General features: G+C 42.3%; 3 protein-coding genes across 4 annotated transcripts; 2 read left to right on the top strand and 1 right to left on the bottom strand.

The window, feature by feature from the left end:
* Positions 1-1,730: 1,730 nt before the first annotated feature.
* Positions 1,731-10,042, bottom strand: LOC101776282 (pentatricopeptide repeat-containing protein At5g10690). 2 transcript variants are annotated; one of them, XM_004956832.3, is made up of 12 exons: positions 9,785-10,041; positions 9,500-9,691; positions 7,959-8,091; positions 7,488-7,579; positions 7,226-7,387; positions 7,053-7,121; positions 6,518-6,650; positions 4,893-5,125; positions 4,050-4,127; positions 2,941-3,009; positions 2,656-2,832; positions 1,731-2,218 (listed from the first exon to the last, which is right to left on the bottom strand). In XM_004956832.3, the coding sequence occupies exons 1-12, from the start codon at positions 9,995-9,997 to the stop codon at positions 1,925-1,927; spliced, it is 1,845 nt and encodes a 614-aa protein (XP_004956889.1). In that variant the 5' UTR covers positions 9,998-10,041; the 3' UTR covers positions 1,731-1,924. The 2 variants fall into 2 exon arrangements, with proteins under 2 accessions (XP_004956889.1, XP_022679920.1); XM_022824185.1 differs by lacking the exons at positions 4,893-5,125; positions 6,518-6,650 and having other exon boundaries at positions 9,785-10,042.
* A 154-nt stretch (positions 10,043-10,196) lies between these two features.
* LOC101775878 (transcription initiation factor TFIID subunit 10) lies at positions 10,197-14,065 on the top strand. Its single transcript, XM_004956831.3, has 7 exons — positions 10,197-10,347; positions 10,413-10,609; positions 10,694-10,758; positions 10,917-10,979; positions 11,932-11,989; positions 12,095-12,145; positions 13,774-14,065. The coding sequence occupies exons 2-7, from the start codon at positions 10,454-10,456 to the stop codon at positions 13,852-13,854; spliced, it is 474 nt and encodes a 157-aa protein (XP_004956888.1). The 5' UTR covers positions 10,197-10,347; positions 10,413-10,453; the 3' UTR covers positions 13,855-14,065.
* Positions 14,066-22,589: 8,524 nt separating this feature from the next.
* LOC101775464 (transcription factor MYB41) lies at positions 22,590-24,429 on the top strand. The gene is made up of 3 exons (XM_004956830.3): positions 22,590-23,012; positions 23,133-23,262; positions 23,416-24,429. Exons 1-3 carry the CDS (start codon positions 22,877-22,879, stop codon positions 24,227-24,229), a joined length of 1,080 nt encoding a protein of 359 aa, XP_004956887.1. The 5' UTR covers positions 22,590-22,876; the 3' UTR covers positions 24,230-24,429.
* The last annotated feature ends 9 nt before the right edge of the window (positions 24,430-24,438 follow it).

Raw genomic sequence — 24,438 nt, 5'->3', positions numbered from 1 at the left:
TAGCCTGTGATCTTGGAGGGTCATAAGACAACTGCCTCCCATTATGATAGGTAGTTTTATACGTTGTGGACCACTATGTCATAGTGGGATTTTAATCACCATTGTCACACATTGTCTTCCTGCATAATTCTGCTTTAAGAATGGCATAAGTTATAGGCCTTTAGACCAAAGGGGAGAATGTTGGAAAATTGCAGAGGTGGTAAAAAAAGGCCGAGAAAAGGAAGAGGATAAGGGAAAAAACTCCAGACTACTCAGACTCGCGATGTGCCGCCTCGCGCCTTGATCGGAGGCACAACCAACTCGTGGTTGCGGTACCAGATCGCCCAGTGCTATAAAAAGAGGGTGGCCTGGCTGGTTTTGATAGGCCAACGTACTACAAAACCCACGCAAATCACCCTACATCGCCACCCCGATCTCTAGCGACGCTGGAGCCACTGAAGGCCGCCACCGTTCTACTCTCGCCATCCCTGACCGATGGAGGCCAGAAGGAAGACGAGATCTCCTACGCGCTACCCCAACACCGGCGTCCCATTCACCGGCCAATACCCCAATTGAGATGGTCGGCTCGTCCCACAACATCGCCACCGGTTGATTACTTAACCTTTTACTAAGATGTGTTCATATTTAGATGTTTAAGATCCTGTTTAGCTAAGTTGAGTAATGTAGATTCCTACGCAAAGCTCTGGAGCCGCTAACGACTCCTGGGCGCATGGGGCTAGCCAAGCGTGGGGCTAGCGGCAGCCTGCAGCACGCCGGCGGGCGTACGCTCGGCGCCCACGGGGGCAGCAACCCCAGCGCTACGGGCCGCTGGGTAGCTGGGTAGCCGGCCGGCCGGCCGCCAGGAGCCCAGGACGAGCCACTTGGGAATCAGGACGACCTGGGAAGGGTGTACGAAAGAGGCACACCAGGCCACCACGGTGCAACGGGCAAGCCCCTCTTTTTCTTTCCCCCATTTTCCCCTTTGGACCGAAGAAGGGCGATAAACGAGTTCAAGACTGTAGCCACCAAATCGGGCAGCAGTGTATTTACTACTACGTGGTACCATGTCTGCTACCATTGCTTACCTAGGCTGCAGCAGCTATAGCATGCATGCAGTGGATATGGACCCAACCCAACAGCACTCTGGAGTCTGGACCAGGCAGCAGAAGCACCTAGGCCTCTACCCAGAAACCTCACAATGTACAGTCAGTTACACCCTCCGATATCAGGAGCTCTCCAGAAAACACCTATGCCTCAAGAACCCCAAATCGGTAAATACCGCTGCCGAAAAGGTAGGCCAGGGACTATAGGAGTGACAAGAATGCACGTTTTTTTAGGGTGCTCCGAGCTGCACATGCAGCTTCCAGGAAACATAGAAAAGGTAGCTACATGCGGTGTCCCAACAGCCCGATCGAAGTGCTCGGCTGTTCGTCAAACATGTCCCCCGTCCATATGTAGCCCAGAGCAAATAAAGCAAACTGCTCACGAGGAACCCAGCAGCAGCACACAGTACTACTGCTACTGATAATTGACCATGTTTGCAGACCGATTACCTTCACCTTTTCTCGATATAGGTCCCCGGCCGGCCGGCCGCCCGCGACGATCAAAGGCTGGACGATGGCAGATGCAAAGGTCCACCTCCGCAGCAGCCTGGTGAGAGGCTGAGAGCGGGGAGGCCACCAAACCGGCCAGAGGACCATCCCATTCCCCCCGCGCTGGCGGGAGAATCTCGGGTCCACTGTCACTTTTGCTCTGTGCATCAGAAAAATCATGTACATCCACAGGTCAGGATCTAGCGGCTTCCTTTGCCAAGACTTTTTTTTCCGCTCTGCTTGTCGAACTGGACAGTCAGCAGAAACGATTGGGACCATTACACGGCTGTTTTGTTAGAGTCCGGTGTCAGTGTAAGGAAAAAGGGGAAACAGGACGCACAACTGCTGCAGAATCAGCCGCAATTGCACGCTTCAGCGTCTTGCTTGAGTGTTGTTACCCGGGACACGCCAGCGTCGTGGATGTCTGGTGAGTAGTCGCCGGTGAAGTTCCACAGGATGGCGAGGGAGAAAACCCCCAGGGGCCTCGAGCTCGATGTGTAGCTGCCTTCGTACATGTTACCGCTTTTCACCACAACCACCATCTCAGACTTCTCTCTGAGGAGGAGATCAATGACGTGCTCCACGGTTGTTGATGTAGGCACGCACAGCGGTGGTCCTCTCAACATTGAAAGAAGAGGCGCGTCCAGCTGAAAAAATGAAAACGAAGTTAGTCTAGAATCACAGGAGCATCGGAAACACCAATTATTATGGTGTTCTATTGTAGATTTGTAGCCTGGTACGCTGTTTTACAGTGGTGAGAATCTTTAGAGCCAAATACTATGCATTTGAGCTCTTTAGTATCACACATATCAGTATCAGCCTAGCCTATGATCGACCATAATTACATGAACCCTCATGTCCCCGGTTATTTCATGTTGCTTTTTCCCCCTTCATAGAAATAGGAAACTTGGCCAAAATCATTATAGGTCACCAACCAACACGACAAAAAAAGGAATCTCTAGACTCTTTGGTTTATCAAATCATGGTCCCCGTCACTAAAAACAGTGCCAAACGTTTCATTAGCTTGCGTACAAGGATCAATGATATCTTGCTGACACGAATTGAAAGAGACAGCGCAGCGTACCTTGGTACAATCATCTCGGTGAACAATTCCAACGCAACCTCCCCAATCATCCACAAGAGGAACTGCACGATCTTTCAAGAACCGCATCACAACCTTCCGCAAGATTAAGTCAGCAGGTAATGGTCGGGATTCTTGAAATGGAACCATATACTTCTCAACTGGATCATTCAAGATAATCTACAATTTCAATGGACAGACTTCAGGTTTGAACAGGCAGAGTAAAGCGAAGAAAGGGATACAAGATAACAATGTAACAAACAAAGAAATGAGCTTAAAGATGAGCACCTGTGGAAATACATGGGGCCTCAGAAGAGAGTTGGTGAATCCAGATAAGCTTTCAACTTTAACAGCAACCTGTTAGCAACAACAAAGAAATGAGCTTAAAGATGACTGCGCTTTCACTTTGATACATTCAAGTTTTAAAAAACTGGAAAAAAAAAAGGTATATAAATATTTGTCATATGCTCATAGATCCTGGTATTAGTCCCAATATCAAATTAAATTTCCAGTTTATCGTATCCTTGTACACAACTACATGCAACAATTTAATTTTCATCAGGCTTTCCATACATTTCAACATATGAGAACTGTTATGAAGTAGATATTGCCAAATGCTAACTACATTTCAGTCCTGTATTTCCCTGACAGATGCGGAGGTTAAGTCATCACCATAATAGAAGTATTATTGTAGGTAGTGACTTAATATTCCTTGACCAATATGAAACATTAAGCTGTCTTGAAGTTATGAAGTTCACATGAGTGATATTATGAATCTTCAATGATATAGATTCCATGAAAGTGCCATTTCAATCTACAACAACTTAGCAAAACAAGGCATTTACAAATTTTAGAGTGGGAGGAAATCTTGTCAGTGGCCATCAGACTGGACGTTCTAAGTTTTCAATCTTCTTCTAATACTAAAACAGGGGCAACAGCCTCCTCAATTGAAGCGGTCCAATAATTAGAATTATATACTGTGCTAATATACAAAATGAGCACTACAACTGTTGTATAGCTAGAGGCATAAACAAAACAGTAACAATAAAACAGAATCTGAAATGGTTTTATATGTTCATTTTTTTAAAAAAAAGAAACAATTTTCATATACATGCATTTTAAAATCAAGTAGCAACAAGACATATGCCAATAACATAAATTCATGTCAGAAAACTAGCTCAATATAAAATAGTTATTTCATGCATGTAACAAGCTGAAGAGTTGGGGGGGGGGGGGGGGGGGGCGGCTGGAGGAACTAGAGGTAGATTAAGGTGCCAAAACATATAAGAAAGAATCACAAACTACAGTGTTAATAGAATCGTTGGGAATAAGACCATAGTTCCAGGAAATGAAGCATGTAGTATTTAAGAAACAAAATCCAAGGAGAAGAAACATACCAGACCTACTCTACTTGTCCAAGAGAAACATTCCTTCTCATTCACTATTCTTCTTAGAAGCCCTCTAGCCAAATCTATCTGAAACGATTTAATCAGGGAGCTATAAATACATGGGCGGCATGACCTATTGAAAATGTTAAAGACTAAGTAAAGTTAGACATTCAAGAGTACAATAAGCTAGATAAATAAGCATAATCATGCGCGCAGTGCAGCTACCTTGAATCTGGTAACATGACTATCTGACAACATATAGGAGGCAGTCTAACTGATCAGTGGACCCGTCATTTCTACAAGCCTTAGTTCCCCAAGATTTTTGACCTTATATAATACTAAGTTTTCATAAGATCATAAAATTCAGAATTGTATACTGAATTGTAACCATCTATTGCCATACGAAAAATGGGGAAATATGTACTTGTAGCAGCACAATGAGATCCCTTCAACCTAGGAAAACACTTCAACAAGAGATTTATATATTCCATTTCTTCTTACAAGTTAGACAGTGAATAATTTACTGATTGATACCACATGAGAATATGTTGGAAGGGCTTAGCAATGATGTCATCAATGCATAAGAACTCTCCCTCCAACAATAAATACATTTTAATAGCTGACACTTCCATAAATCCCTAGCAGGCATTTCAAATTTTCAAACGCAAAAACGCACTAGCATTTTGTTGTACTTTGCCACCCACTCTGCATCTCAATTCAAAGGACTTATAATTTTGATTTCCTGGTCAAATTTTGCCAAACTAATACCGAAAAGGAGCCAAGGCATTGCATATGTATGAATCCAAATCACATTGCCAAACAGTATAAATCCATCCTAGGCTTCATTTCCACCTGATTATCATTTATAGCAGCTTCCATTAACAACTCATGTGCCTCTTCTTTTGCTGCACGACTAATGGATCCGACTGAATCTGGCCACATGCGCTTGTTCAATCTCATGACCATATCAACATCACCTCTGGTAGCAAAAGCTCTCATAATTGAAAGATACAGATGAGGTTTAGGTCTCAGATCTTTGTTTTTGCCAGCCTGCTTTATTATGTCACCAAAAATGCAGAGGGCCCCTACGATAACCACCAAAAAGATTGAAAGCATATGAGTACAGAAATGTCGTATACCTATCATAAACAAGAGAGCTTTATCTCATAAACAAGAGAGCTTTCCCTCATAAACAGATTTTGGTTGCTCCATCCACATGTATGTTCACTTAAACGAAGACCAAGAGTTTCTACACTAAAATGTAATACATCTAAAGTTACTCTAAGCTTGATTGGTTGGCTTCCAAAATCCGCCCAGCCAAAACTAGGGCAAGCCCATAAATTTTGGCACTCATTTGGTTGTCACCCAATCAAGTGCTCAGGTTTTGGTAGAAAATTTTTGGCATGCCCATGTTTTAGCCTGCCCGCATTTTGGTATGGCAAATTTGGACACCAACCAATCAGGCTCTCTGTACATTACACAGTGAAAAATTCATAACAAATTTATACTCATACTTCATGCTATAATTTGTATAGTAATTTGTAGTTTTCTTTTTCACACAGTCCACATATGAACATTTTTTTTCAAAATATGTAGGTGCACATATATTAGCACGAAGTATATGTGTGAATTATTTGAGGATATTTTGAACAAATATAAAAAAACTAAACTCAGGTGTACTTGAGATAATATTGTCATTTCAGGACCAACTAGGAATTAAGGATTATGGATTACAGAGAAATCAGGGCACAGTGGATATAAGATAGAGATAAGTTGTCAGAATGTTATGATAGACCCAGTGGCGGAGCTTGGGCACAAAAGAGAGGGCCAACCTAAGAAAAATAATGCTAGTTTTGATATTTTTATTACTATGCAAGTGAAAAAATATGAAGCACTTGCTTTAAATAAATATGAAGAATATTGCGCCTGCACGAAGCTATGCCATGGAGGAGCTTCATGGGCCATAGCATTTAAAGCATGGGCCTGAAAAACCAGGTCTGATCCTAGTCCAATCGATTGACAATACTAGCTCTAGTAGGCAAAGACATCAAGTACTGTCAAGTAATTTGCCTCTGCATAATAGTAATGTAGAAATCAACCATACTAACAGCAAGTTAGCCATAATTCACAAAATGATTTTGGTGTAAATTTTAATCCCTGTATATGATTATTTAAAATGTACAGCTCAGTTAGACATATTGGTTAAGTTACTATAAATGTTTGTGCCAACACCGGACCAAGAAAAGCTATAACATTTAGGTATTTTAGATTGGTGTGCCACTTGGGCAAACTGGGATATAAAAGGGTAAAAAGAGGGAAGGTTAGCTTGTAACACTGCAAAAGATGTGCTTGGAAAAATCAAATCTGAGGATGAAAAGTGGATGCTAAATCACTTGTTGATGTTATTTTAGAACTTGCAAATTCAATGCAATGTTAGCGTGAAATTGTGCCTCTAAAAAATATGCTATAGAGCTTACCATCAATGGATCCACAAGCTAGTAAGGCATCTATCATAGCAGTGTACGCAGTCCTATCGATTGAAAGCAGTGAAGATTTCATCTCCACAACAATCTTCACAACTGAATAAAGGTCCCGGCTATTTCCTAAACCCTGCACCATGCTTCAGTCACTTGTAAAATTAAGAACAAAAAGATAGCGAACAGCCAAACACAAAGAGTGATCAAACTTCTTATTTACGAGGTTAAATGCATTCTTTGGAAATTCAATCATGTTTCTTGATTTTAAGTCTGTAACACATTTTCTACAATGTCTTATTTTCCGATGATGATGAAGCGTTCTCAAGAGTAAAAAATGAAGCAACAAAACAACCACTCAAGCTGTCAACAAAACAAGTATAGAGTAGATACTATTATTTTCTGTCGTGAAAGCAAAATAAATAATACAGTGTAAGAGCCACTATAAGAATCATGTAAAAAGGAAATAGAGTGTAGCAATAAGCCTGTAATTGTTATAATGAAGACATCATCTGTTGTGCACTAGCAGGCAACGCACCTTAAGCAATGTTGTGTAAGTAACAGCATCCGGAAGGAGTTCGGGATTACTTTCCCTATTAGCTTCTTCCTGCATTGTAATATAATCAACTCCTTTTCATTACACAATGCAATTACTTGTATACCAAAACAATTTTGTGGCTAAAACTGGCCTTTCCAACACTTGTGTGACACCTTCATATCTTCAAGAAATTGGACAGCTTTATCAATCTCCGCCGATTTTACACAGGCAGAAATGATGGTGTTGTAGGTCAATCTATCAGGCTTCAACCCTTGACGCAATATCTCATCTTTAACAGTCAAAGCTCCAAGAGGGAAGTTGCTCTTAATGTATCCCTGGAGTATGTTCAGTTGAGAGTTTTTTGTAATTACGGTATTGCTTCTGAAAACAAAAATAGCCATATTAACAGTAAAGGGAAACTCAATCACATCGTACCTTCATCAGTAAGTTGTATAGCAAGACAGAGTGACCTTCGTAAAGGACTTTGCGGAAACGGGCGACAAGAGCATTGGCACGCCTCATATCTCCTGGATAAGTTGAAGTTCAATTCCATCAGTAAATGGCAGCTATAGCAAGTGTAAGTGAGCAAAGAGCATTTGATGAATATTGTGGCTACAGTAAAGTAATTTGTAACCAAAATGTACACGAGAATAATTGACCAGTTCCTGTTCAAACTTAGTCAGAGATATACTTTGGGAATTGAAACGATGAAAACAAATATATTCAGGTCATAAGAGACTTAATACTTTAGTGATTAGTGATTACTACTCTTGTTATACTTATTTCAAGTTTTCAATTATATTAGTTAGTATCTGCACATTACACTAAAATAGAATCTAACCAACACTGTGTTTCACGGGCGCCACTGTGGGATCATGAAGCTTAAAAGATCAATCTTGTACCAACCTCCTTCAATAAGGGCATTTAGAAAACCACAAATAAGATGAGGGGAGAGCCTGGGGCTTCCAATCGAAGAATCTTTCTCAATTGACTCCAGTATTTCGAATGCTTCATCAATCCTTCTCGCTATACCCAAGCCCTTCCATGGATAGCAATGTAAGCAATAAACATTTGCACCATAAAGATTCCCTCGACTGCTAAATTTAAGCACATACTTGGAAAAAAAAACTTCTAAAGGGTGAAACCCTGAATGGAACAATAAGAAGGCAGTTGATGATTAAGAGTTGATATGTAACATGTTGGGCGTTAAGACAATTTGAGATGTAAGTTTAATAAAAGGTTACCAGGGGGTACAAGAGTGGAGAACTCTATATTAGTAAGGAAATTTACCACCTTACTTTCAACAAAATAAAAGGGAGGCATAATAACCATAAATGGAAGTCCGGAACTTCAGGTTCCAAAGGTTCTGAATTGGTTCTTTTTGCTGACAAATGCGTTGTTTAAAACTTAAGTTGATCGAATATTAATGAATTTTGATTATCATCACACACAAGCTCGAAAAAGCGTTAGAGTTTAAGTCTCAGCAATAAACATAAGTAATGTACTGCTCCTAGATAGCTCTAGCAAGCCTTCTAGTATAAAAGGCCTTGATGCTATAGTGCCCAAACTGCTTCTGGTCAGAGAACAGACTTCATGATAGATTTTAGGGATATTCATTGGGGAACTGTGAAAGCAAGCATAGAAGGTCAAAATTAGAGGGATCCTGATTACTGAATTTACCATCACGAACGTAGTAACATGGTAAACAAACACCAGTTTCCTTGAGTAGTTTGGGATATAATCTAACCATACTTTAGGAAGGTGGTTGTTCCCTGGTCTAGCAGAACTGTTTCTTCAGAAAGGAAAAGGAATTTACACATGAAATCCTATCGAGGGTAGAATGTACATAATTAATGTGTTTTGCTCCAGAGTAAAGTAATGCTCCTTTGTTTGACAAACAGGTTTTCTATTTTTTTTCTCCAATACATAGGAGAGTTGCATATCATTTCCTTAAAGAAGGTAAATGAGTACAAAACTAGAAGCTTCAAACACATGCATGCACACCAGAAGCTTAGATCAAAGGTGCCACTGATCAACAGAAAACACAACCACAACTTAATGACCCTCGAATTTTCCATCCTTCTAACAGTAGTTGAAACAGGTTTTCTATTAAGAGCAGCAGTATATGTATGTACATATTTCACGTATGTTTACTAACATGGGGGTTCCAGCAAATCGACGCATTATCACTAATCAGTCAGCAGTTAATGCAGTTCCCAACTTACACATTGGAAGAAAACCATGGTAAACGATTAATAAACAAATTTAAGTATATATACCATTTCCCTTCTATCAATGTCATACACATTCTTATCTTATCACAGATTTTTAGGATAGGTTATGTTGTTGTTCTTCAATTCGCCTCCCCAATTCCACCACTACTCACAACCAGCTAGAACAAATAATTGAACTCATGAATTTTTATGCAAAGCGTTAAGGCTGCGCACCTTGAGCAGGATGCCATAGGAGACGCCGTCGATGCCGCACCCCCTGGGCCCGCGCATATCCTCGAAGAGCCGGAGCGCGCGGTCGACGTCGCCGCAGCGCACGCAGGCATCCAGGACAGCATTCATGACGATGGTGTTGAGCGCCCCACCCCCACGCACACGTCGCCGCGCCGCCTCCACCTCCTCCATGATCTGCCCCACCACACCCCCGCGTCAGCACTGGCTAAAAATTCGAACAACCCGACAGCGAGGAGTAGACTGAGAGGGAGGGCACACGAGGCAAACCTGGGCGAGCTGCCTGCGGCGGGTGAGGTCGACGATGCGGGCGGTGAGACGGCGGAGGTCGGTGGACGGGGGCGCGGCCCGGGTGCGCGGGCGGGGACGGCGGCCGGGGGGACGGGGGGAGGAGAAGATTCTGGAAGCGTAGAGAGGCCGGCGGAGGCGCGGCCCGGGCGCAGGCGACGGTGAGAGGAACCGCGGCGGCCTTATCAGCATCATCCCTTCTCTCGCCGCCGACCACTGGCAGTCTGGCACCGTCTCGCGAGCACGAGCGCGCGGGGGCGAGTGGATAAAGCGGGGCCGCACCGGCCGGGGGTTGTTAGTTGGGCTGCAATTGCCGCGGGTTGTTAGTTGGCCAAACATGATGGGCCTCCGGACAAATAGGTGCGGCTCCATTCTGGCCCAACGATGGCCCGTTTAATGGTGTCCCTACCTCTCTTACAGTGGGTCCAGTTGCGGCCCGCGTCGCAGGCGGCCCCTCTTGACCTCTTCTGCGAAGCTGCTGCCGTCGTCATCGCTGACACCTATCGCCGCTTCCAGAGTCGCCGGCGGCGGGGCGTTCTCCCACGGTGAGCGCTGACCGTCGCCTTTCTTCTCAGCGATCTGCGCGATTCTAACCGTCGGATCTTACCAGCTGCTCGTGCGGTGAGGGCAGCGAGGCGGCGGGACGTGAGGATGATGGGCAGCAACAGCAGCGGTGGAGGCGGAGGCCCTGGCGGGGGCATGGCTCCGGGCATGGGCGGGCCTGTGGGTGGAGGCGGGGACGGGCGGCACGACGACGAGACCGCGCTCACCGAGTTCCTCTCCTCCCTCATGGACTACACCCCCACGGTATGGTGCCACCACCCCCCTCTCGCCTTCTCTACTTTTCTGTCTCTTGGCTTAGCCCTGATGCTTGGTTCGGTGGTGCTGAAGATTCCTGACGAGCTGGTGGAGCACTACCTCGGACGCAGCGGATTCAACTGTCCTGACCTCCGCTTGTAAGTGCTCATTTGCTTGCCAATTTCTCCCAGGAAGGCTTATTTTTCCCCTAGTAGACTTGATTGATGGTAATAAGCTATCAGTGCTTAGATTCATTACAGCTAGAAGTAGAAATTGCTTAATTTGCTGCTTACGTTATCTGATTTGTGTTTTACAGAACGAGATTGGTTGCTGTAGCCACCCAGAAGTTCCTTTCAGACATTGCAAGCGATTCTCTTCAGTGAGTTAATCTACAGTCACTATTATTCTGTAATTATATTCTTAGTATCAATGATTTGCAGTCCTCATGCATGTTCAAGAATAGAGCAGTCTTGTTCCTTTCTTCCACGTAAATGCAAATCTTATGTTCAATTGCATGCTTTGGTTTGTTTCTGTGTTTATTAGGCTTCAATTAAAACCCTTTCTCTAATTGCATGTACTATTCTTGTGGAATTATTCATTCATGATTAGTGTAATATCCGAATGATAGAAAAAAAGGTTTTCAAGTTATGCTCCTCATTATCGTTTAATTTGCATTTATAATAGTTATAATTCTAGAACCTGCCCAGCTACTGAAACACTATTCATTGTGTGCTGCTCCTGCAAACTTAACATGCCACTATAGTGATGGATAATCATTTCTATATTTCTATGCAGACAAGAAAATGCCTTCTTTTATAGTCTGGTAACTGATAACATCCTCCATGAGAAATATCTCCCTTTGGAACTTACTAAACTGTCCGAGTGTTCCATGGATCTCTCTGCCTCTACTGACTCCCTCTCTGGGTTCTTGGTCATTGAAGGAGTTCTTTTTTCTTAAAAAATGAGATTCTGATACATAATGGATGTGCTTATACTAAATACTTGATTTGTGAGAGCTATCCTCATTTCATAGTTATGCTGTCTTAATGTGCTTCCTTGGTAATATGTTTTGGTGTGTTCCCAAGATTAGTATTTATTTGTGCATGTAGGTTTGAGGCTTACATGTTCTTGTGCCATTTGGGGATTGCATTGTGTAAATTTATCAGGGGGTCTTATTTTGTTGTTTCTTTTTCGTCATTGTATGACATTCTCTACTCTTCACTATATAGAAAACTAGTTTAAGGATATCATTAGCAGTATGCATTACACACTGTTAGTGTATCATAATTATACACTAATTTGATTATTACATAATTCTTTCCCTTCAATAGGCACTGCAAGGCCAGGGTAGCAGCACCTATCAAAGACAATAAGAGCAAACAGCCTAAGGTGAATAACTCTAGTTGAACTTTTCATGTTCCTAACATTAAGTTTTGTTTAGTAGTCGTAGTGCTTACTTATCACATTCTCTAAAAATATATATATAATTTTCAGGATAGACGTCTTGTACTGACTATGGATGATCTTTCTAAAGCCTTGCGTGAGGTAAAAAGTTTCCATTTCTGCAATTTTTCTTTTTGTAGGCAGCAGCTTACCGTTTACTACCTTTTTCTCATATTTGAATCCAGTTGAGAGAAAAGTGAGTCAGGAACACATTATTTTGCTTAGACACTATAGCAATTAGTTTTCTCAGGACTGGAATCTCCAAGTGTTTCCTCAAACTTGAACAGGTTATGTAGATTCAGTTTGATATGCTCCATGGTCCTCATGAATTACCCAAATTCATAAGGATGAAACAACTGTTAACGGCAGTTAAACAGAGTACATGAACAAAGACTTAAACAATACACGAAATCTGTGTGAGGACATACCTTGGGCTGCACACTTGGAGATCTTAATGATGATTGATTTCCTTTAGTTTTCCATTCAAGAATGCTGGACTAGATATATTCATATAATCAATTCCAGCAGCCCAGTGGCAGTGAAATCAAGACCCAGATGACCTGTATCTTTTTCGTGAGCTCCACAACATCTTTTGTTACTGATACTTCACAGTTCACACGTGCCTAAATAGACAAGGCCACATGTAGATCAGAGATCAGAACATCTTGGTTTTCTTTGCCCATACTTATTAAACCAAAATTATCAACCTAACTGACATTGTAAGGAAGAAAACTGGGTTGTGAATGTTACTAAGATTTTGAAATCACAGTCCATCTCCCATGTAAATGTGTCGTATATGCATGGTGCAATCAGTAAAAGTGTAAAACAATGAAGCAGCCAATCCAACCTTGCATCTTCTGATCTTCTTAGTGACAATACCCTATAGGTTTATGCAAAATCATTGACAAGAAGACCATTATATTCATGGAAGTAAGCACTGCAAACAGGAATAATTTCCACACAAATGTAATGGAACTTCCATTTTCCCAATGTGGCATAAATTTGTCAGTTCAATTAGAACTACTCGTAAGGCTATGTTGAAGCCACGGGGTATCTTCTCCATACCAGTGCATCTTTTCTGGTTGACCCTTAGTAACCAATCAAGGTATATTTTGTACCATGCCATGGTGTTGTTTCCATTTTTTCATTATGTTCCGAATAGGTCTACCTTTCGTACAAACCTTGCACAAAAGGGCATCCTTTTCGTGCTCTATACCATACATGTTCATGATGTTGATAGAGGGATTCTTCAGCGTCCACCATTGAGAGATCCTTCCAGAACTTATATTTGATAAAATCCTGATTCTTCGTAAGACATGCTTCTTTAGCGTGTCTCTAATTTGAAGTTTCCACATTTTTTTACCAACACCTCATGGCATCATTGTTGGAAGGATAAAGTAAATGATAATGCTAACTGTAATCTTAATTCTTAAAATATCTATCCTGATTAAGCTTAGGTACTTAAGGGGATGATCCTAGTCTACGAACAGCACTATATTCTTTTAATTATGATACCATGCAATTTGAAGATGATTGTAGCATTCCGTACTCCCATGGAAAATGTTATTATCAGAGCAATGAGCATCCAACACTGCAGCGAACATGGTCATTTTAGGTCTAAAGCCATATTAGTTCCATAGAAACTGCCGATGATGGTTGCTTGACCACTTTCCGCCACATCTGCATTTGATCCATTCGTGATCTTATACTCGCAACAAACTTTTTTGCAGCATGGTGTGAACTTGAAACACCCAGAGTACTTTGCAGACAGCCCGTCGGCAGGAATGGCTCCTTCGACAAGGGAGGAGTAGGTTATATTGAGTCAACCTGTAGCAAGTGTCAAGTAGAACTTGGAATCATATAGGATCATGTCAATGAATGGCCTGTCCGCATTCTTGCCCGATTCAATGTAACAGTGTACTCCTAAGTGTGTACTACATTGCTATTCGTGATGTATTATTATTGACCATCAGAGTGTGATTGCATACTTACTAAGATGGTATTATCAGTGTTGATTACTAACATCTTGAACATCTGAAAGAAAAAAAACATAATTTTCTACTTATAAATTCAGGGAATAATTTGCCAGAAAAAACAATGGTATCACTAACCCTTGAGGCAGGCCTTCACAGGGTGGCAAATTGTTAAATTACCTCTGGCCCTAGGAGACAATCTGTTTGGACGATTCTAGTAGATCCATTATTCTTCCATCATTGATCGACTGATTAGTGTGTACTTTCACATGACCACTGATTGATTGTGCCCTTGCTTTTGTCTATAGCACATCACTAGAATACCTAAGCAGAGGCGTGAAAGGTCGCCTCATGCTACCATCGACCGTACTGATGTACCATGCACGCTTGACTTTGTTTTGTTAATTCGTCAACACGAATCAAATTTCTAACCACACTTTTTTATAAAATGAATTAAAAGCTTGACACATTTCCTCTTTCAATGCAGTTTGGATCTCTGAAAGGGACCAGCCCTAGTATCATAATTTAGGCCACCAACCCACCATTAGGGGTTTAAACTTTGCATAGTGTGGTCACTCTCCAATTTCTATATGCATGACCATCGACATAGACATTTATAATCACAAGTTTCTCAGGTCTATCTCAGTGTTTCCACTTGCATAATGAAGTGACAAAAAATAGAAGAGAAAGCTTTGACTTCATCACAACCATTTTGTGCTGACGGTCTGGGAATGATTAACAAATCATGGCCGGCGCAATGATATGGTTTAACAATAAGGACAGTAACTGATCTATAGTATGAAAGTGAAAAACATTGAATCGATGCAGTAGAAAAGTTGCACACTTCGAATATCCTTCTAAAAGTTACCGGTATCATTGGTTAACTACGTACGTCAAGCTGATTTCGCGCACAGGACAAAAGGAACTTGGTCAAGTTCAGTTCGTTTAACTCGTCTGTCACATCCAAATGAGTGAAACCGCATAGTTAACCTCACAAGTGACTGTCATGATGATATTAGAGAGGTAAAATCAAGTAACAAGTTACCTCTATCCATCGACAAACTAGAATATCATAGAGGTCAAGTGGGTAACTTGGATGTCTAACTCTGAAGTGCAGAAACAATCATGTTGTTGAATTGCCTCGCAACAAGAAGTCTCAAATTGTTCACTTGGTCGCTTTCAATGTATTCATTAATGTGCATGTTCAATAAAAAGTATAATGGCTGCTACAATATGTATAGCCCGCATATCACAGCGAGCATATGTATTCATCATTTCTACAAGACTGATGTCAATCAATTTCCACCCTTATTTTTTATACAAGCTTTTCTAACTCTGCTATTCATCCACAGGTCAAATCATTCGATGGTAAAAAAAAAGGGTAAAAAACAAGAGCTTTTGACTTTCCCGTGCTATCAATCTTCGCTAATCTTTTGAATTCCCATTCGCCATCTACTACTAGGACCAGTAAGAGCCTAAGAGGTCATGACATGACAATGTGTGAAATGAAGTCATACATGGCTAGGTCAGCAGGTGCAGTCTCTACATGGTTCAGGCAGGCAGCAGCTGGTACCTTCAGTTTGAAGAGTTCACAACAAAAAAAAAGAAGGAAAGGATAAACAAATCCGAGCTTATCCTAACAGCGCAATGACAACCCTTTCTGCTGCCATTATTGACGAGATTACTCATGACACCTTGCTGATGGCTGCCCACTGTTGAGAAGAAGTGACAAAGCGCCATGGGATTCCTGAATCCAAACGCTAGGTCAGGCGAAGACAAGGAGAAAAGGCTCAGAAAAAACCACCACCATCCCTTAACCAAGTCCACCACCACTTTGATCACTTTTGAGTGAAAAACCACGATCGATGGATGGATCATTCCGGTGTCACATTCTTTTTGGAAAAAGATGGCAACGGTACCGCCTTTTCGACCGGGCGTCGCCTGGCTGCCTGTCTTTTCCTCTCGTTTCGAGCACAAACCAGGTCAATGCGAGCCTCTTTTTGTGCCGGCTGGTATATGTGGTATGGTATCCAGGAAAGTGCCCGGAGCTGCAGGGTGTTCTCATTTGGGGGGTTCCTGAGCTGGTTGTTGGGTAAATTGGTGTGAAGCTCCATCCACTTGTGATGTGTAGGCTGGCGAGGCTCCAATCATTCCTCAACATTATCTTGACACTTACATTAGTGACTAATTCAGTCTCATGTGGGATTGGGAGCAGTATGAATTTACAATAATTTTGTTATGAATGCTACTTTCCTGCTGGTCCATTATTAATAAAAATTTGCGATTTTCTAACAGGAACCAACTGTGCTCCAAAGTATCTCCATATATAAAACCCTCTAATCCAAACGGCCCTCAATCAAAACTGTTTACATGTCACCCACCCAAGTGAAAACTCGAACTTTATTCCTCAAATGTAATGTTTTTATGCATATATATGTCTGTACTTCTTGCTAACCCTAAAATTTAAACAGTCTCAACTCTCAATCAAACCCAAGTTGACGCAATTTTGATATCATAATACAATAATACAATGATATGTTGCTCTCCTGCATATTCGAGAAAAAATATAGATAATCATACTTAGGGCATTATTGTTTGACTATTTACCCAAGCACATATATGTAACGGGAGCTGGTTAGGGAATTTTGGGTGACCATAAGCAGAGAGCTACTATACATTTTTTTGGAGGGAAAGCTACTATACATTCGCCCATGTTGACTTGAATTTGATTGTTGTAAATTGAAAGCTAAGTTGTCGATCGATGACAGCGATTACAAATTCACAGCACTCTGGTGACAGATTTGTCACGGCATACGGATCAGCGTCCCCAGCTAGGTTCGTCACCTCGTTTGAAGAAAGTGATAGTGATCTTGTCCGATCTTCTCATTCTAAAGGCGGAACAGCTTGAAAGAATTGTCACGCTCACATGGCCGGAGTGTGTACGTCGGCTGCACTATGCATGTAGATGACTGTAGAGCCAGTTGTCTGAGTGGCTGCCTTGGGCGGGTTTTTTTCTTCTTCCCAAAAAGCAGCTTTTCTTGGAAGCAGAATGGTCTTGCCGGTTTGTCTTCTGACTGTTGAGTGGTTTAGGGTTCACTCGAAGGCGGATTTAGAAACAATAGTTTCACATAGCTTTTGCACCTCCATTGGAAAAGGCAAGAATGGAAAGCTCCTCCAAATAGGACCTGGAATTGATCATATCATGTGTTTTCAATCCTTTTAGTGAAAGTAATACCTTAAGAGTCGGATCAAACTTAAGTGGGGATGCAAGTGTGAAGCCCGCAAAAAATGGCCTATTTGCAAGTTTGCAGACAAACCCACTTGCATGCTGATGTTTTCACTGAGGGCTACAGTTCGTGCAACAAGGAATTAAGAAGTCAGTAGATTTTTCATAATTTGATCGTGTTGAGTTTTATATATCCAAGAAATGAACTAAATCTGCGCCTTTCAGAAAACGTGGATATATATTGGAACAAGAGCACACTAGCAATGGTATCAAATCCGTACCAGCAAGGCAGTACGGTTGGGGTGTGTGAACCCATGATTCAGTGGAATATACATCGATCGCTGTGATATCTGAAGAACCATCAGACTGAGAATGTTTCAGGGAAAGGATCAAAGCTACCGGTGCACAGCCAAAGTCGCTTGTGGCCGGCTCCACTATGCACAAGCTTTGCGACATTTCCGTGGCATCTTCTCCAAAACGGTCAAAACACGACAGAAGGGACGCCGCAGCAACTTTTTATGCTGCGCTGGACCTTATTTTCTCACTGCAATTCTCGTGGAAAGGGTCTCGTGCATTATGCAGCGACTATTGGTGGTAAAGGCTCTAGCTAATGCTAATAATCTCTGGTCTGAAAAGCTTTGGCAGACCTTTCTTTTTCACAAGTGGCTACTATAGCTGTGAAGAATGTTTCCGCTTTCACAAATGACGGGCACTTGTGCGTTGAAAGAAACTTCGAATGGACCAACTGCAATTATGCATGGTTTTCAAGTGTGTGATTGCGATCAAGTATTTGAATATCGTGGAGTAATACTGAAACAATATATTGTTCCTTGAGATAGAGTTTAGTACTACAATTTTTCGAACCAATAACATGTAACTAAAGTACTCTGTGAGGGGTTTTGTAGTTGCCAATGGTAATATTTGGGAGAAGAAACAGAGCCACCAATGTGAATAGTTGGGCGACTGCCCGGATTGGTAGTTATTTACCTCCTTTTCAAAAAAAGATTTATTTACCCCTCTTTTGACCTGATTCAAAGTCCTCGGTGGTGCATGGGCTTCAAAAAGTTAGAAAATTTACATATGTTGCAACCAAATTAAGCACTTTCCTTTTCATTTTCCTTTTCCACTCTTCTCTGGGTACTAATATCAATTACATCCTAATAAGACTCCAAAATTAAATGTACACGTATTGTATATTAAAATTTTCTTGCCAAGATTCTTAGAACCTGAGAGACAAGGGAAGCACCAAGGTTGCAGCAGAGTTATTCAATAGCTTCTTGTGGAGGCTTGTTGGACAGAAGAGACAACATGGTGGGTGAGATGGGACTAAAATGGATAAAATAGCCACCTGGCTTCAAGCACCATTTAACATAACTGATCGCAATGGGAAAAAAGAAATATGCATGCAACAGATTAGTGGGAAAACAAATTGTGCAAAATGAAAATGTGGGGAAAATGACCATATATTGAACATGTGGCATTCCTTACTGCCAAAAAGAAAGCTTTGCTGTAAAAAAAATTCACCATATATTTGTAAATGTCCTGCCTTTTTTTTTCCCCTCGCGGAGTCGTTATTGCCTACGTGGAACTCTTAATCCCTACGTACAGCCTGCATGGCCCTCCCTTCTTATGATTGTGTACTCTATCCCAACATGATGAAAGAGCTCTGGAACATCTCTTTCTTCAGTGCCCTTTTCCCAAAAATGTTGGATGCTCCTGCATGGCTGCATCTACACATTGTTCAATGCTCCTTTTTTAACCCTCGCCAGTTTCATAGTACACCTACAAATTCCCTTCTTCATGGATGTGATCATTCTCATGAGTTGGAGCATCCAGATGGCTCACAATGATCTAATTTTCAAGGGGATACAGCCATCTGGATGGCAAACTTGCAAGGCCTGCTTTAAATCTAAATTTGCTTTCGTTATTCTTCGAGCAATAGATACAACTATGGGGGCGTTTTCTTCCACTGACTTATTTTTAGCACGTGTCACATCGAATGTTTAGAGACTAATTAGGAGTATTAAACATAGACTATTTACAAAACCTATTACATAAGACGAATCTAAATGGCGAGACGAATCTATTAAGCCTAATTACGCCTAATTAATCCATCATTAGCAAATGTTTACTGTAGCAACACATTGTCAAATCATGGACTAATTAGGCTTAATAGATTCGTCTCGCCGTTTAGATTCGTCTTATGTAATGGGTTTTGTAAATAGTCTACGTTTAATACTCCTAATTAGTATCTAAACATTCGATGTGACGGGTGCTAAAAATAAGTCAGTGGAAGAAAACGGGGCCTATGTAGTTTACCTCATTTCCTCTGTTTCGTTCTTTGTATCCTAATTGTAATTTTGCAGACTCTGCTATGCTACTTCTTTCCAATATATAATATAACAAGTTGGAGCAACCCCTCCTGTTTCATAAAAAAAAATAGCCAGCTTATTGCCAAATAATGATTAGCGTACTCTATGGTACCGTTGCCGACTATACATGTTAATCGCGGCGCTAAGCAAATATATACTTTGTTAACTTGCTGCAGCTATCTGTGTATGTGTTTCTGTGTGAGGTCACCATGCTTCCAAATGATAAGGATCTGGTTTTATACATGTGCAGTTGACAATATAACTTAATACTGTTGTCGATGTGCTATTGGTGTAGAGTAGAAACACGGCTGACTTTTGCTTGCTTGGTACCTATACGTAGGCCGTAATCAACATAATGTTTGACAACTGGGCACGATTCTTATACTGATATTCTGTTTGTATGTGTCTCGGAGGAAAACAAATGTAATTCTGTATTTAAATTTTATTTGCTTCTTTTGGTAGCCTATATGTTAGCATTAGTTGTCATTCAACAAAATGTGTGGGTGGCTCCTCATAAGTATAATTGCCTCTGGCCTCTCGAAACTAATTTAAATTTACACCTGAATTTGCAATGTTTTTTTTGCCTAAACAAAAACCCTGCAATTTCTGAAAACACTACTTATGGTTGACTAGCGAATAGTCTCTTTGGGTTACCAATGAAAAAAATAAATATTCCTCATTGACGCAAGATATACAACTTTTTTTTAGGAACAGGAGGGGGAAGACCCTGCTGGTTACATATTAATTATAAAAGGCAAAAGGAAGGTACAAAAGGTTCAAATTAGGAAACAAAGAACGAAACAAAAAAAATTAAGAAGATTACAATGTATGCTCTAGCCATTCAGCTATAGGTTGCTTCCAAGAGTCTTTTACTCGGTGCAAAACTAAAGTAAACAAGTGCTTGAAACGTATTGTTGTTCTTTGACAAGTAGGATCAATTGCCTTGAAGATCCAGTCATTTCTTGCCATCCAAATACACCAGCTCATAATAACAATGATTTCCATGAAGAAAGGAACTTGTAGCTGGTTCTTGAAGCTAGACAGAATGTCATAAGGTTGTTGTTGCAAATCTATGAACAGATCGAGATTGATCGCACACTTGAGCAAAAGGACATTCCAGTAAGAGATGGAAAAGAGTTTCCTCCTTGTCATGGGTACAGAGGACACGGAGTAGGACGGTAAAAACATGTGTTTCCTTTTAAGAACATTTCTTGTGCTCAATCTGTCCTTTAAGAACTTTATGTTTATTTTGGCATTTCGACTTCCAGAGCCAAGTATATACCTGATGAACCTGGCGATGTCCAGTTAAATGGCGATATGCTTTGGAGGCTGAGAAGAAGCCATTGCCCCATATATAAGTCCAAATGTCCTTTTCATCCAAGAAGTTGATCCCTTCCAGATTGGTTGCTAGTAGAAATAGCTGGTTAAGAGCTTGCCTGGGTAGAGGAAGGTGAAAAAGTTGCTGCAAATCATGTGTCAAATATGTCTTCTGCAAGGAGATATCTTTCTTTTTGGCAGAAGAGTATAGGTGTGGATAAACTTGAGATGATACTTGTTGATGCCACATGTCATGCCAAAGGTAGCATGTGCTACCATCTTGAACTGCAACAAACGCTAATCCTTTAAATTTGTCAAGCAACTTAAGAATATCTCGCCACCAAAAGGATCCTTTTTTGATTTATCCAGGTAATTTTCCATTGTTGTAATACTTTTCCCATATAAGGTGTACCCAAGGTGTATCTGATCTATTGAAGAATTTATGTAAGTATTTTAGCAGCAAGGACTCATTCTGTGTCTTAGTATCAAGAACTCCCAGACCTCCTTCTTTCTTTGGTAAAGTTACCATTTCCCAACCTGCTTTAGGTGGCTTTTTGTTGTTAATATCAAAACCTCACCAACTTTTGGGAACTAAAAATCTAAGCGTGTAATGACATGTTCATGAGATCATAGGCTATCAATCTCTTGATATTCCTTACATTATCATTAAACTCTAGAGATATTTGGGTGCAACTTGAGAATACTTTGAGAGAAGAATCACCAAAATGCGTGTCAAGGGGCCCAGCAAGTTGCAAGGGCCGGTCATATAGTAGACCAGGCTTGAGTGGCTGCAAGGTAGAGAGTGGTTATAAGATTTCGTGACTATATACGGAGAATATATATGTGTGTGTGAGAGAGAACCCCCAAATCAAATTGTGGTAATGCAAATAGTAAAGTAACTTCCGGTACCACATTAAGGCTCCGTTTGGTAGGGCTTCTCAAAGTGCTTCTCCACCGGCTTTTGATGAAGCCCTACCAAAGGGTCAATTTCAAAACGGCTTCACCACCAAAGCCGAGGAGAAGCCGCAAAACGGCTTACACTAGAGAGGAGAAGCCGAAAAAAGTGGCTTCACCGGCTTCTCCTCTCTCTCCAAGCATTAAGTGATCATAAAATTACATATATTGCCATTGAGAAGCTATTTTACCAAACGTTTTGCAAAACGGCTTCAGCTTCACTAAAAAAGCCACTCCACCGAAGAAGCCGAAGCCGAAGCCGTTTTATGAGAAGCCGAAGCTCTACCAAACGGGGCCTAAGATTCGTCGTCTACAATGAGGTGCATATATATGTGGCAACTTCATCAATTTTAATATATATCCTGGTCTAGTTATTTGGAGATTCACAAATTAAAGGTGTACATTGGACGTATATGTGTTTATAGGGAGTGACTGAGTGAGTATTTATGTGTGCATATGAAAGTGAAATGTGTGTTTTGGAAAAAAAAAACCCTAAGAATCGAACTGATGCAACATGGAACAGCGTGTGATGTAAGGATTTTAGTTATAAACTGGCACCGATCACTTAAAGTTAAAATCCTGCCAGATACTTATGCAACTAGTACAATCTTAAGTAGACTCCTGTGGTCTATAAAATTACATATCCTCTAGTTCTTCTATCTCTTACTCCTATTATATGCAGAAGCACAGCTAGCCTGGAAAATGCTGCAACTATATATCCCCTGATAGGCTAATGATTACAACAAAAAAAGAGTAGAAATATATGTCGTGTCGACTGACTGTTGTATAGTGAGAAAAAAAAAGTAACGTTGCACATCAAGGTCTCTTCCTATAAATAAAACATCCAGCCAGACCTGGCCCCAAGGCATCAGCCACACGCCGCCTAGAGCAAGCTAGCTGCTGTGCTGCTGCCCCGCCGCACTCGCTGCCATCTCCTAGCTACTCCGGAGAGCTCGGCCGACCTGACCGCCGAGCAGCAAACAGAGCGGAGATGGGCAGGGCGCCGTGCTGCGACAAGGCGACGGTGAAGAAGGGGCCGTGGGCGCCGGAGGAGGACGCCGTGCTCAAGGCCTACATCGACGAGCACGGCGCCGGCGGCAACTGGATACAGCTCCCCCACAAGATCGGTAGGTGCAAGCACCTTCATCGATCGTCTGCCTTGCCTTAGCTGCAGAAGATCAACTCGATCGGTTATGGACGCTGGCTGGATATGGGATCGTTAAGCTTTTTGCTGGTTTAATTTGTAGGGTTGAACAGGTGCGGCAAGAGCTGCCGGCTCCGGTGGCTCAACTACCTCCGGCCCAACATCCGGCACGGCGGCTTCACGGAGGACGAGGACAGGCTGATCTGCAGCCTCTACATCAGCATCGGGAGCAGGTGAGCATTAGGCGTACAATTCAGCCATTCAAATTCCAAGCACCTTTCCAACTACTGCAACTCAGAGTTAGTAGAGATCGTCAATAATCAGCTGCCTAGCCAGCTATAGCTAGCTGAGGAATTCTTCCATTGATGATCTTGGGTTCTCGGCAGGTGGGCAACCATCGCCGCGCAGCTGCCGGGGAGGACGGACAACGACGTCAAGAACCACTGGAACACCAAGCTCAAGCGGCGCCTGCTCGGCGGCGGCCGGCGCCCGAGGGCGGAGACGCGCCTCCAGCTCCTCATGAGCCCAACCTGGCAGCAGAGCTCCTTCGCCGCCTCCTCGTCGGCGCTCGAGAGGATGCAGGCGAGCATGCGTCTGCACCGGCGCCACCACCAGCAGGCTCGCCTCGACATCCCGGCGGCCTTCACCTTGTACAACTACGGCAGCAACCTCGGCGCGCCACTGTGGCCAAGCCCGTCCCCGTCCCCGTCGCCTTCTCCTTCACCGACGGCGAGCGAGGGATCAGAGATGCGGCCGCGGCAGCTGCCCGGTGCAACTTCCACCGCTGGTTACTCCGGCCTCTGGTCTCACATGCCAAACAGTTTCAGCTATTATACAGGAGCCGGAGTGCAAGAGCACATGGACGGTGCCTGCACTCCGCCACTATCGACGAGCACCGGGGGAGAGACGATGACGGCGGTGGGCGTGGAGAGCTCGAGCTCGACGCCGACGACGGCAAGCTCCGCCTCCGCAACGTTTGGTGATTTCGACGATGAGATCAACATGCTGCTCCGGCAGATCCAGTGCTTGCCGGAGAACGGCCAGATCGGCGACGAGGCGGGGGACGGCGTAGACGGCTGCTGCTTCAGGGCAATGAATCATGAGGCGGTGGACGGCAGCGTTGTTGGTTCTTGGAGCTGCTGCTCGACTCCTGGAGTGGATTCAGTGTTCGATGACTACGTGCAAGGATACAACCAGTAGCCAGATGCTTTGCAGACATGCACTACTAGTGCACATTAGATTGCTTAGATTACTGATGGAATGCATTTAGTTTTGTGAACGTGTGATATGATACTGAGAGTAGGTTTCATTCTGAATATATCTGTGTTTCGGTATGTGAGAATATGTATCATAGTTCAGTAGTTTTCATTTCTGATCATTTAAATATATAGTGATTATAATCCTGTGTG

Source organism: Setaria italica, chromosome II, assembly GCF_000263155.2.
Source record: "Setaria italica strain Yugu1 chromosome II, Setaria_italica_v2.0, whole genome shotgun sequence".
NCBI lineage: Eukaryota > Viridiplantae > Streptophyta > Magnoliopsida > Poales > Poaceae > Setaria > Setaria italica.
The sequence above is the reverse complement of the archived record's forward strand: the minus strand, read 5'-3'. Positions and strand labels throughout refer to the sequence as shown.